Here is a 14,336-nt window from a genome sequence, read left to right as displayed (position 1 = left end):
TTGTTGGGTTCACTCTTGAACTCTCTCACAAATAGATCACTAGGGGTCACCAGAAAGAAGCAAAACTTTGTATTTGATCTGGAATGCTTATAAATTTATACCATGTTTTTCAGCTAATCTTTTAGAGGGGATAATTTAGTTTTCAAAAAACCAAGACAAATTATTTTTCTACAGACGACAGGTATTTCCTACTAACAAAAATGCCATTATAGAAGGCCCACGCTAGAAAGAGGAAAAAAGCTTGTGAGTAATTTCTCATTCACGTAATTGCATGCTGATACCCAAAAGACACTGTGATTTTTAAATTTTACTCCAAGCTAAAATAAGATTCTTGCTCTTATGGTTTAGTAACCTGTGTTAGAGTACTGGCTAATGTAGCAGTATGAATTTTAATTTTTCAGCTGGGCTTAAACAAAGCAGTAATGATTTGATTTTGGTAAAAATTCACTGCAATATCTTTACGTTTATAATTGTAGAAATATAGATTACAGTTTTTCAGAATTTGTTCCAGCTCTATTCTTGCAAATCTTAGAAAACATTTTGCATGAGCTGATGAGAGGCTTATGCAGGGATGCTTGAAAGGACAGCCTGTTCAGGCAGAAAGCAGAATATTTTGGTATACTTTGGGAGAAAAGATCAAACAAAGACAGCATGGGTGGAGTTTGGTGGGGATCTGAGGAAGGATTTGGCTCAGCACTATTTTATGGCTCTTCTGTCCATTCTTCTGAGCAAAGGCAAAGTTTCTCTGTGAATATTCAGCCAATGGTCAGTTTGGCTTTAATGAAAACTGAGAACAAGCCAAGAAACACCTCATTGACCAAAATACATTTATTTCTGTATTTTTCCAGCTTGATGGCTTGATGCCTGTCACAGGAGAGGTCGGTGTCTTGCAGGAGTGTTTGGAAGTCGTGAGAGCAGAGATCTGCCTGTGCCCAGCAAAGCTGCAGAGTTCGTGCTCCTGCCAGGGCACACATTCTTCTGTGCTTTTTCTTGTCCTCCTTCAGTCTAGGTAACACTGACGTTGTTTCCCCCTCCCTTCTTGAATGTGTCTATTTTATAGCTAATGAAAAAGCTCAGGAAATATAACTGTCCCTTGTATTGATTTTGCTTTTATATAGTGCCTTTTTCCCAAATGGATGCCAGAATGCACTCTTAAAATCAAACTATATAGAACAATAATTTCTACCAGAATGGAAAAACATGGCAGCAGCTTAACAGTGCACTGTAGTACTAGACAACACTTTAGGAAATGAAGGTGGTTTTAAGGGGCAGGAATAATCTCATGGCCTTGAAGAAGCTATTAGATATGGGTATGGAGAGAGACCCAGCGCAGCCTTTGTCATCCCCAGCTGCTGCACTGGATGAGGGGGAGCGCCTTGCTCAAACCCTCTGCTATTAGAGGACAGGTGTTCCCAGACATATCTTATAGGCTGAAATATTATTTAAGCTATGAGGGCTCTTAAGATGTCAGATTTCAGTTCATATAACAAATAGTGCGCACCTCCCAGCCCTTCATACAGAATTTACCCAAATATCTGCCTGTCCAGCTGTCTGCTGCGTGCCAGTGGGTGCTTGCTGCCCCCCTGCTCCAGGGCCCTCATCAGAGCCTCCCAAATTAAGGACTCCTTTGCCTTCAGTAAATTATGATTTTTGTAAAGCAAAAATTAAGTTCACTTTAGCTTGTTTTCTTCATGCAAAATATCCAATTCTCTTATGCCCTCTCTTCAGCAGAAAACAATAGAGGATACAGGATATTCTACGGCTTTCTTTTTACAGAGAAGGACCTTTGATTAAAAAACCAGTTGAAAATCAGTGTGTTAGAACATTGCTTCATAAGCACCAATGACCATAAATCACTCCTTTCTGCATTGTTGTGGACTCACAACAAAGTAACATTACTAATATTGAAATTTTCTGCCCCTTTTATTTAGGTTGTTTATTCTTCTAAAAAACATATGCTTGGGTTAGAGCTGGAAAGAAATTTTAAGTGTTGATTCTTTTGTATGTTGTTAACGAAACTTTTCATAGAAATGTGCAAGTTGTGAGAAGACTTGTATATTTTTTTGGTACAGGTTTCATCTTCGGATGAGGCTCGTGCACTTGGGTGTATGGCTTTGACCAGAAATCCAGGTATTGATCAATTGAATCATCAGTCTATCTACCTGTCTAACTCTGTAGTGGAATTGCTTTATTTTCACTTTTATGTTTTATAAATAGCAAATATACCTTATGCCATAGAATGAATGAACCTGCTGTCCATTGCAATTATTCACAGCTTTACAGTAGACGAACACACGGAAGACTGGCATTGAAGCCCTTATACCAAGATGTATCTCATTACTAATAGAAAGTGAAACAGTTCAAGTAAGAGATCTAAAGATACTCCCTCCAGCATAATCGATAGACCGGTTCTGAGGATACTTGTCCATGACAGAAGAGATTGATCCAGCTCCTGTATCCTAAACACAACATCTTTCCTGTCGGAAGCGATTACCAAAATACCAGACTATCAGTCAGCACTTCGGGTTTTTCCTGGATTTGTCTTGGTGGCAAAGTAAAATTTTAATTGTTTTCAATTGTTAAAGCAATCAGAAAGAAAAAAAACCTTCCTGTGCAGATCAACAGCAGTTACTCAGCCTGAAGTCGGTTATCTTTGGGAAGTCGTATAGTCTATAAGCTGTTACGCAGATAATCACAGTGAAGAGCAGGGCTATAACAGTGGTGAGCCTCTGATGGAATTCAGATGCAAAAATCCTGCTTAATGGGTGGCCATGTACAGTATGTTTTTGTGACCATCATAATTTTTCTTGCAGTATTTCTGCAGCACTAATTTTTAGCAATAATTACATGAAGTAGTGATAACAGTGGCCAAAATGGCGTTTCCTGTGTTCACGTACACGTGTCCATCTGCGCTACCTTTTACAGGACTTCAACATTTTAGTTTTATATTCAGTTTAGCTGCATTGAAAGCAATGTAAGTATTAATACATGTTGTCAAAGGCATACCCTATCCCCATGTGCTGACCAGCTGCACGGTTTTAAATCTGAGAACCTCACCAAAAGGTCGTTCAGAAAGCCTATGCTTTACTACCAGGGAAGGATTTCTCAGCAAACCTGATTAAACGTAGCCAGAATAATGTTGTCTGCTTCAAGGGTCTTAAAAAAATAAAATCCAATCCCACCACAAAAAATCAGACCTTGAAAGACAGCTTGTTTTCCAGCTAATCACTATGTGTGCGAGTACTATTTAGTGTCTCTGCCACCAGCCTTTCTGAGGGGTAAGGAAGCTCCTTCCAGAACAGTTTTTTGACCTTGCGAGTGCTTCTATGCCAGGGTCCTTGGGAGCTGCGTGGGGCTGACCAGGCACGGCTCGCCAGGTCCCCTCGCATCCCGCCGGCACTTAATGAGGATGCTTGGTATTCTCAGGAGGCAATCTGCGAGCTCAGACCTAAGACAGAAGATGGAGTTGTTTTGAAACAGCAGATGAATAATATTGTCAGGAGTGTATTAATGAGAGAAAGTGTCTACACACCCATGCAAGGAGTATAGGTAACAGCAAACAGAACAAGAAACGTTAGAGGATAACAGACATTATGAAGCAGCAAGAATAACTGTGGGTGATTTTCATGACTAAAATATCAGTTATTGGGAAAACATGAAAAAGGAAGAAGAAGAAAAGGAATGGGGGTAGGTAGTAGATCTATGATTCATGTCAAAGCTACTTGTATTGCAAGGCAGCAATTATATCAAGAGGAGAAAATACTTGTAAAACTCCTGTGGGAGATGTATAACTTGTGCTGGGATCGTAGTCTGCAACTCGAATCCAGCTATCCTAAAGTACATCAGTATCTTTAAGCCTAATGCCCTCACACAAACACATGCTAGGGACAGGGATTAAGTCAAACTTCAGCCCTCCACATCTGAGCCCGAGTGCTTCCACACAGTCGCAGTCTCTGAGTATGTTATCTTAAGGAAATTGCAACCTCTTCCCCCGTGAGGTGTGTTGCAGTGGGCAGGATTGTACTGGTGCTGTGCTGGGAGGCACAAGCGAGTCCTACCTGCCGCTGTTTCAGCAGATGCTGAGCCGCTGGGCAGGGCAGGTCGTGTCCCTGCACAGCTACCCCCACACGGCGACGGGAGGATGAACAAAATGTGTCTTTGCTCCAGACTGGGAATGCTACTCCAGCTTTCCCAGTGTAAGCGTTCGCAGTGGTTTATTAGTGATTTGTTTTACAGGATCAATTGAAATAACTAGTTCAGGCAAAGGACTGAAAATTATTTGAAACTGGAGGATTCCTATGTTCAGCAACGAAGAGTGAGACTTTAAAAGGATATTACAGGAGAAAAGAAGCCCAAATACATCAGGAATGTTATGGCGTGTGGGTGGCTGAGTCCCACTGGCACTTACAGGACTCGGTTGGAGCAAAAATAACCTTCTGGGGTGGTTATGGGCTAGCCGAAGGAGAAGGATAGCTTTCTTTTACCTTTATTTTTATTCTGCTTTATACACATTCAGAAAATGAAAAGTCCACGTATTTTAGCACTTGAAGAATGAGTTGCAAGTACATTGGGGTAGGAAAGAGCCTCCTCTTCATTCTCCTTGTATTTCTTGCAAAAGAGAAACAAGGAATTAATTAGATTTCACCCTGTTTATGACTCTGTTGCTAGCTCTAATCTTAACATCCAATAAAAGAATGGAGCAAATGGCTCTGTGAATTTTTATATATTTTTTTCTCTAGCCCATTACGAAAAGAACAGAGCTGATAATAAGGTACCCTGAGTGAATCAAAGTATCTATGCTGTGTTATTGAGGGAGGCTGAGTCACAGTCAACTAATTTTACAGCATACCCATAGCTGATTATAAAGCAAATAATTGGAGGAAAGGGACAAAGAAGACTATTAAAAATAATCTCTGAAAGATGTTTGCAAGTCTGTCTGTTCTGGTAGCTGGACCAGATAAACAAATAACGTATCTGACTAATGCAGTGAGGTCTAATAATGCTAATTCTAAAGAAAATTTTAATTATTAAATTATGAATTACAAAAAGTTAGCTTAACTATTAAATAAACTAGTGACTGAGGTTTACCTCCCTTTGCTCTGCATAAAGGTCTGTAGAAAATCAATGAAATAAAGTTCCATGAAAAGTTTGCATGACAGTCAAACATCAGGCAAATAAAATTTTAAAAGGAGATGAGAAGCAAGCTGACATAAGAAATGCTCCTTTCTGTAAAAGATTGGTTTAGTTCAGATCCCAAGTCATTCTCCATATTTGCCATTAAACTCACTATAAAAGTATTAGTCCAGGAACTTCTGAGAACCCTCTTGTCTCTGTATCATCTTCTAGATTTTTTTCCAGAGACTTTTGCCATCTGAGACAAATTAAACATAACTTGATGAGCTATTTAAAAAAAGAAGAGGAAGTAAGACTGTGAGTCTGGGATGGGAAATTTTATGCCTTTTCTTATATGCATGAGAAGGAAAAACAGTTGGGGTATCCACCAGTTCGTGGAAACTGCAGGAGGTAGTGAGCTGATGAGGCACTAGCAAGATACTACATGAGGGACCATTTACTGAAACTGTCAACACGCAAAGCTGTCAAGGGACAGTTGAGTTGTAAAATGCTCCAGCTACCACAGGAGATGCATTACATTATTGTGGTATGCAGATAAATTGCTATCCGGCTCGTGGAAGCTGCTTTGTGAACAAAATAGGGGAATAAGATAAACTCACTCTCAATCGATGAATTAATATAAAACCAGCAAAAGGAGCAGAGCAGACTACCACAATCACTCAACTATATTAGGCAATCAATTTTTTTCCTTTCAATATGTAGAATATTCCCTTGTGGCTCCCTGTGGATGCCATGCAGTGTGAACACAGCAATCAAAGTAATAGACATCACAATAATCAAAATAATATGTGTCAGAAAGAAGCAAATGAGTACACACATTCATTAAGTAAATCTCCTAAGAGCTTAACGCGCAAAACTCTTTCCAGAAAAGCTGTACAAACAATTGCATGCACTAACACATGGTTTTACTGGTGTTTCAAAGTCAGATAAAAAATATTCTTCAAACTAATCCACTTCTTTCAGATTTCACCATAAATAATCTCTGCTTACGGCAAAACTCATAGTGTAGCTGCCACAATGAAATTAATAAAGGTCATAACTCAAGTTAAAATATACAACTTTGAAGAAAATGTAAAAATCATTAAACAAGCAACATATGCTGCCAACAAAACATTAGAGACTGTATCCATTTTTGTACTGGACTGGGCATCAGCAATGTCCAGCACTAAACCTCCATCTGTGAGGGGACAGGAAAGATGTTTCATCCAGGAATACAGTAAACAAAATTCAGAACAAACCTACAAATGTCCAAGGAAACAAATTTGTAGACAAAATCAGGCAAACCAGTAACCTGGCTGCCTTGAGGACTTTTCCCAACAAGCTATTCAAAGTGGTACAGTACAAATCCATTGAAAAATAAATAAAATGGTACTTCTCACAATATTCTCAGCCTTTCAAAGCTGCAAGCCTAGGTTACCAAAAAAAAAAAAGAAAAAAAAGGAAATATATTGGGATGAAAGAGCCATTTCCAAAGTGAGAAATGTTTTCTTAGGCTACAGAAGAGGTCTAGGAAGAAGTAGGAAAAAACAGAAAAGATATTCTATCTCTAATGAAGTTAGTGCAGGACTGACTTTTCCTTATTTTCTTCAACTATATTTGTATGATAAAGTAGATATAGCGTTTTGGAAGTGAATGGATCCTTTCCTGATGGAAATCAAAGGGGACTTCAGGGAATTTTCAAGTATTGGTCATCTAAAATACATAAAGTAGTCTAAAACCCACCACCAAACCTTTGTGTCCCTTTGTGTGTGTAGCCATTTGACTTCAGAGTTTACAAGGAAGATGGAGAAAGGTTCAGCATTTTTATCACACTCCTATTTACTGTACTGGCTTTCGTTTCAATTATGAGCTGTGCTGCCGTTAATGGGGCTGGGTTGTGACTCATGAGGCCTCGGCACAGATCTCAGCTCCACCAAAGGATTTTCTGCATGACCTTGAGCCGCTTCACGTCTCCATCCCATCTGTAAAACAGAATGATGATGCTTCCTCTCCGCAGCAATTTGTCTTGCCAATTTAAGAACAAACACTGATTTGTCTTGACTACTTGCAGCTCCTATCGATTGCCAGGGAAGTTAGATGTATACAATACTTCTTCGGATTTGGCATTTGGAGACAAAATAACTTTGAGGAGCTGGACTATTAAAGCAAACATTTTGGCCATGAATGTCCTATACTGTTATGAACAGTGTCTAATAAAATGATCCTCAATTTTAGTACAGCACAGAGTAATAAATTGCTGTTAAGGAGTTTAAACAGTACATACATTTGGCAGGTCAACGGGAAATAGGCAAATCCTTGAGAGCCACAGCAGAAAGGCAGACCTCTCACACCAAATGTTTTCTGTAAGCTTGTATAACTTTGAAAACAACTATTAATTTTCACCACAAGATTGGAAGACAAATGCGTGAGCTAAAAAATATTTCCCTACCAAAATTCAAAGTCCTAAAATTCAGTAGTGACATCCTGATGCTGCTGGAGAGCGTCACAAACACATCCATCATAAGGTGAAAGAGATTCCCTCATCCCCAGACTGCACGAGCCACTCGATTCTGCCTTCCTCATGAAAGAACTGTTCCTGCAGTAAGCATAACCCTCTTGTCTTTCAGATAAAAAGGAGCTCAACAAGAAAGTTATCAGCAAACAGAAATCATTGTACAGCCCCTGCTACTAGCTTCGCTTTGACAGCACATAATCAGATAAAATCAGATTTCATTCTTAGTTCAAAAAATATGAACTGGCTTAATTTCAGACAATGGGGCCAATGAGGTTACTTGATGTTGACAACAACTTAAATAGGAGGGAAATAAAATATTAACCTGTAAACAGCTTTTGATAATTAAAAATAGCACATGGAGAGAAACATGCTGTAAAGGTTGTTCCTCTTCCTTTGGGAGTTGTTACTGCTTATTTGTGACGGCCAGGGAGCCTTGGGTTTCCTTCTGTAGGAAAGCATTCAGCAGGGTATCTTTGTTTGCACAGCGCTTTAGACGTCTGCTGTGTTTTCCACAGAGTGAAGACATGGAGCCAGAATAATTCCAAGGTAATTTCTAAAGCCATGGGAATGTCCCCAATCCAACCAGACCTTGGTCCCTGCAAGCTGTTTCCAGGCCAGATACCCTGGGGCTTCTCCGGGGGTGTTTGCACCACTCCCCTGCTCGGGGACCAGAGGGAGGTAGGAGCCCTGGGGCTCCGAGGGGCTGCTGGGGACCTGGCTGGCACGTTGAGGTCTGGCCAAGGGATGGGAGGGTTTTTCATCTGCAGGAGGTACATGAAGCAAGTGGGAAAGGTCCTGAACAGTCTGAATTCCTACTTTTGAAATACTCATGGGGAAATGCTTTCTCAGCTTCAGCGGATTTTCGCTTAAAGCATGGAAAGTCTGTGGCACTCTGATTTTGCAGCAGAAGCTCACCGTGAGATCATGGGTTGCTTGTGGGTAGCACACAAAGCAGATTATGTACTCTGCATTTCATTTCATTCTTCTACTGAAAGCAAGATCAGGGTTTATAAAATTGCAAGACATACTGAATAATTTTTGCCATGCTAGACGATTCTCATTTACTTTCTTAAATCAAGTTAGACCATTTGGATTGTTTGAGAATGCAGAGTGTTTTCCCGCTGGCTGTAGGCACCTAGCCTTCCCCTGACACCATCCTCTATTTTCTCCTCTTTCTTCACCTGAGGATATGCTCAAAATTTTCTCTTACGCTTCAGATTTGAGGAAAATCCACAGGAGTGAACTTGCAAACAGATAATTGTGTCTGATTTTGCTGTACATGTAACACTTTGCAGTGAAGCTCCAGTGGATTTTGTGAGCTTCGAGGGAGGTTGATGCTTTTGCTGAAAGCTCATATCCAAATTAAAAACTTTTTCAATGTACATTATGCAAAGGCTCCAGAAGGGATGGGGAGCAATTCCATCTCGATAGTGATGTTACAAGCAACTATCTGTTTTAACATAAATACTTCTGTCTAAAATACCTCTGTAAAAAATCTGTTATCTTTTTCTTTTGATAGACTTATTTACGGAGTTTCATCTGAGAAAAGTCTGACAAGCTTTGTGTTGTGTCAGCCCTCCCACATCTATGATTCACTGAGTTGCTTTTGTCCCTGATGCTTTACTTAATCTTCTACCAGAGAGCAGCTACGGGCATTACTGGTAACCCTTTCATGTTTCTCAGTCACAGGAAATGATGTAAAAACCCCAGATGATGAGAACATTCTCCATCTCTGGGAGCTTCGTTCCCTTAAAATAAGACTGCAGAAGATGATAAAGTTCTTCCTTGGTCTTTAAAGGACTTTTTCATCTTCTTTTTCTTAATGAGGCATCTGCAAAAAGCTGTTTGGTCAGACGTTTCTTATTCACAGTGAAATTCTTATGGGATTAGTAGGTTTGTTATACTCAGAGTACAAAAGTAAACAGCATATGGCTCTGTTAATATCCTTATAATGTCACAACACAATCTGTCAGAACGTAAAGTTTTTTGAGCAGTTTAATTTACTTCAAGTTCACACTAGTAAAAAAGAACCAACAAGTCTCATGAATCCTTCTGCATCACCTGAGAGACAGCGAGCTCTTTCTTAATTCTTGTTTTGTGTTCCCAGTTTAACAAGTATGTCTATACATATTACCTTCAGCCACAAAAATACAGTGTAAAATACAGTTACTTAGTTACTAGGAGTTAAAAGATCATTTCCTTTTGATGAAAAGCTTGTTCTATCAGATAAATAGCTGCTACACTCCATAAAACTGGCAACCCTTCAAAAGGTTTCAGAAATTAAAGGCGTTGTTTGAAGATAAAGGCAATAAGGTCATTTGCCTTGTGTTTTGTCCTGCAAACCTTTCTGTGTGACCCTTTGATATTCTAATGGAGAGTGCTTTAAATTGTTTTATCTTCATAGAGCTAATGAGTGCTGGCTGACAATCATTTTTAAGACTAGTTGAAATTCTACCAGAATTGAATTTTGTAAAATATTGCAATGCATTGCCATTAAGGGGGGGGAGTGCCTACACAGTGTTTGCCAAAGCTGTATCCATAATCACTCACAGCACTACGCTTTGGTTTTACCGCTGTTCTCAGTGGTTTTTTTATTAACTCTGTTTTTACTAGTCGAATAATGTCTAATGTGGTTTTCAACGTATTCTTGCAATAGATTAATAAAGCTGTATAAACAAGCTACATATGTAAAATCTATGTCCTCCTCAAACTCTGTGCTAGAGCAAAACAAGCCTTGCATTTAATGTGTATAGTAGTAGAAAAAATACAAACTTTTTATTGCCAGGGACTGTATAGCTGTGTATTATTATATGTGTAATTAGCTAATCTATAACGTTGGTCTGATATATGGTGTATATACTTCTTTCCTTAGAGGAATATATTCTTATTTTAAAGCTTTTTCTTCTTTTATGGTTCATCTCATGTGTTCCATGTATGGGAAAATGTTATGAATATTCTTTAAATCACTTGGTTTTTTTTTCCTAATAGGAAGTAAGAATCTACAGATGTTTGTATTTTCTTTATTTAAAAAACAAAAAGGAAAAAAAGAAAAATGAAAGTCCTCTGATGAACAATAAACATTGTGTGCTGTAAGCAGCTTGCACTGTGACCTTCTTCATTACCTTAGAAGTTGTTTATTTTAGCCTTACTTCCATTCTATTTTGGAGAGTCTTTCTAATAATAGCCCTCTATCTCTCTAACCCACATTCAAAAGCAAATGTAAACAAGATCATCTCAGTTTAAAATACACATGAACTCCATCTCCCAAATGACTATCAAATAATTAAAAAGTACAAAATCCTTACCTAATGGAGCTGACTCAGTGCTAATGGCCAACAAGGGAATCCAACAGAGGTAGGCAACAAGTTGGAGATGCTGATGGAAAGCAAAGGGCTGCCGCATACTGTCCAAGGCAGGTTTTATCCATGCATCTGCAGTTACTTAAAAGTTAACTTCTGAAGTACTAAACTTTGCAGGAAAAGCCATCAGCCTGCCTGCCTGTTTCAACTTGGTTTTTTTCCTTTCTTTTGTCCTTTTCAATCCAATCTCTTGGAGAGGGCTTAATATGTCATTAACCCCAGAATTTCCAAGAGGGCAGCCCTCCAGCTACACACAAACCACGCTCACCCACCCACTCACCAACAGAGCAGCGGGGAGCCTGTGTCCCTGCAGCTGCTCTGCCTGCAGCTGCCCAGGTTTACACCCCCGGTAGCACACCCGCACACGCGGAGGGTGAGAACAGCGTGTCCTGTCCGTGTCGGTGGTAGGAGGTGACCCGGGAGAAGCTAGAGTTGTAAGCCAAACGTGCCTACTCATGAGGATTTCAGAGCAGACAGCACTAACTTCAGATTATTGCAGTCATGTCTGACATCGCGCTTACACGAGAGGGGGTTAAAAAATGCTAAAATGTTAGCTTGCAAATAGGTGGGGTTTTTTTTTGCTTCGGAGTGCTGGAGGTTACATGAGTGTAAAACTGCTACAGAAGTGGTCTGTGCAGTGCAAAGAGTAATCCTGGAGGTTTGTGTCTTGGGGCGATGTGTCATTGCTCGGTATTTTAGAGAACAGTCCCTTGCTGCTGAAATAAAGTGCGGCAGCATTTGCTCAGCCAACCCGCCCTGAAAAATGAGACGGACGTTGCAGAAGGGCTGCTCACCAGCAACAGTAACAGGAATAGAAAACAGAAGCAAACAGCACTGAAAGAATTCCATCACTCACGTTGCTCAACCACATTTTTCCAAAGTTTGTCTGACTGGAAAGTGCCCTGTTGCATGGGTCCTTCGTGCTGCTTCTAGTCTGTGCGAACAATGTTTATTGTATGACAACACAGATTGCCAGATTAATGCGCAATATGAAGGATTTGCTATTAAATTGCATGATATACGCTGATATTAATGGCATTTTATTTAGAAAATATTGTATCCCCACCCACAGTTCAGTGTTTTCCATACCTGCACTTCTTTTCTCTGACTTGTCAAGTTTGATTAGTTTGTGTCTGCTTGTTTAAGTGAGGATATTGTGAATTATCTGATAACAGAGTGATACACAAGTCTGTAAACATTCCATGCAAGTCACTATGAGGAGTATTTAATCTAAAAGCATAAACAAAGATGTTAAAAATATATTGCAGTACAGCCAAGGCATTTCAAATGTTGTTCATTCAGCTTAACTACATCCCTTGAGGAATTTTACTGCTGGATTCCTTGAGGGAAATATAAGTTATTTAAAAAGAAACTTCTAAAACTCTTTGCTTAATTTTGGTTTTGGATTTTGATGTTGCAGAATCACTGCTTTTAACAGTCCCATTGGATTAGCTATCTCATGGGCCTGATTTGTATCCCTTTGGGAGTTTTTTCATTGATTTTACTGATACTTAGGTTATATCCCTTCAAGCTTATTAAGACTCCAATTCCACAATTTTTGATTTGTTTTTTCCCTAAGAGATCCCCATCCATTTCTTGAGTACAAATGTATAACAAATGAAAAAAATCCAGTTTATTTTAAACAGAACACAGCTTCTGCCTTTACATGGCTTTTTCAGTTAATTCCCGAATTTGTTTGTGGCCATTTCTACACACTGGTAGGAGCTCAATCTGCTTTGTATCAGAGATTTGTCCTAAAAGACATAGCTCTAATGTTTAACATTTAACATGAAGAAGACTGAAATCTGTTGTGGGTTGAGATTTATCCTTGCCAAAATACTGACAACCAAAACCAATTCACAACATGAGAGCTTTTCACAAACAATCCAACTTTTGTTGGTATTTTGGGTACAGAAAGCAAAAGTAATAAGGCAAAAAAATGCAATTGGAAGGTATTCAGGGCAACAGCAGAAAAGGGTCAGCTTTATAGGCTTGCTTATCTATCCCCTTACCTGTTGTCTCCCTAAGCAGGTTTTAATCAGAGGGAGCCTTTGAAGGTAGTTACTCCTGGTAAAGATGAAATGAAGCTTCCCATTTTGTCAGCCGAGGGGTTTCCCTGGATTGGATATGGCTCCCTTCAATTCATGAGGACAAACAGCTCCAGGTCAAAGAGGTACAAATATTCCTTGTTTCCCATTCTCTCAGCCCAAGACAACACCTTACAGAATTCAGAAAAAAAATTTTCAGAAAAATTATTACCCTCAGTAAGAGAAGAAACTGAAACTCCCCAGAAAGCTGGTGTGGTCAAGTGTGGGTGATGAAGACTTGACACAATTATCTTCACCATGTGCACAAAAAGACAACACAACACTGAAGGCCTGACACCAGTCCATCTTGTGTTAAATTAATTTTCAATGGTGGAGTTGGATACAGGGAGTTAAACCAAGCCAAATGTCACAGCTGGAAGCTGGCAGCAGCATTTCAGACTTGGCCAAAAATTATTTGATGGATATGCATATTAGGTATTCAGATCACTTCATAAGAAAGAGACAGTGTTTGCCTGAAACATCCCACTTGGTGAGTTGGTGCTGCAATGCTGGGGATGGGCTGGAGGACCTGTGGTGTCTCGGGGCAGAGAGGTCTGGGCAGCCCAGAGGGAGGTAAGCAGAGGTAGGAGGAAGGCTGTGGGAAGAGTAATAAGAACAACAATTTTTACTTCTTTCTTCAGATGCAGAACCAAGCCTCAGGAAGGGACTGAATCATAACATGATGATAAAAACACAAATACCTTGAAGGCCTCCAGAGACATGACTTTCTGACACTTTGTTCCAAGTATGAAATGCTCAGGCTTCTGAGTCAGTGCAGGAGGCTGAAGAGATGCATACAGAAGTCCTGGGCTATAGTGAAATTTTGAGGGATGAAATCCCATCACTTAGGTATCTTCTGAAGATCATGTGGAATTGTCCGTCTACCTGTGTCACCCCAGGAAGGAGAAGAGAGGGGTAGTGGAGGCCCAATCCCTGGAAACATTCAAGACCAGGTTGGACAGGGCTCTGAGCAACCTGATCTAGTTAGTGGTGTCCCTGCTCGCTGGGGGGGGGGTGGGACTAGATGACCTCTAGGGATCCCTTCCAACCCAAAACTTTCTATGATTCTATGATAACAAGTTCCTCTTCTCAAAAAATGAATGTGGCTAGCACCTTCCTTTTGCAGTTGAGCCAGCAGGCAGCTGTTAAATTCTTTGAAACTCCAACATACTCATTAGAAACTGATCTAAAAATGACAGGCCAGGTTTATTTCCTTCTACTTCCTATGAGAAACATCCTTACTATGAGGCTGTCCCCTGGGGT

The 14,336-nt window shown here is 39.8% G+C and overlaps 1 protein-coding gene and 1 long non-coding RNA gene across 2 annotated transcripts in view; both read right to left on the bottom strand.

The window, feature by feature from the left end:
* Positions 1 to 11,241, bottom strand: part of LOC104333270 (von Willebrand factor D and EGF domain-containing protein) — a 193,618-nt gene extending 182,377 nt beyond the window's left edge. Inside the window, exon 1 of the mRNA XM_075430952.1 lies at positions 10,933 to 11,241. Coding sequence (XP_075287067.1) covers positions 10,933 to 11,029 — 97 coding nt within the window. The 5' untranslated portion in view covers positions 11,030 to 11,241. The remainder of the gene's footprint in view (positions 1 to 10,932) is intronic.
* Positions 11,242 to 12,998: 1,757 nt separating this feature from the next.
* LOC142362426 (uncharacterized) lies at positions 12,999 to 13,958 on the bottom strand. Its single transcript, XR_012765074.1, has 2 exons — positions 13,775 to 13,958; positions 12,999 to 13,668 (listed from the first exon to the last, which is right to left on the bottom strand). It is a non-coding gene; the product is annotated as an uncharacterized LOC142362426 (long non-coding RNA).
* Between the last annotated feature and the right edge of the window lie 378 nt (positions 13,959 to 14,336).

This window comes from Opisthocomus hoazin, chromosome 9, assembly GCF_030867145.1.
Source record: "Opisthocomus hoazin isolate bOpiHoa1 chromosome 9, bOpiHoa1.hap1, whole genome shotgun sequence".
Taxonomy (NCBI): Eukaryota; Metazoa; Chordata; class Aves; order Opisthocomiformes; family Opisthocomidae; genus Opisthocomus; species Opisthocomus hoazin.
This window is presented reverse-complemented; position numbering and strand designations above follow the sequence as displayed.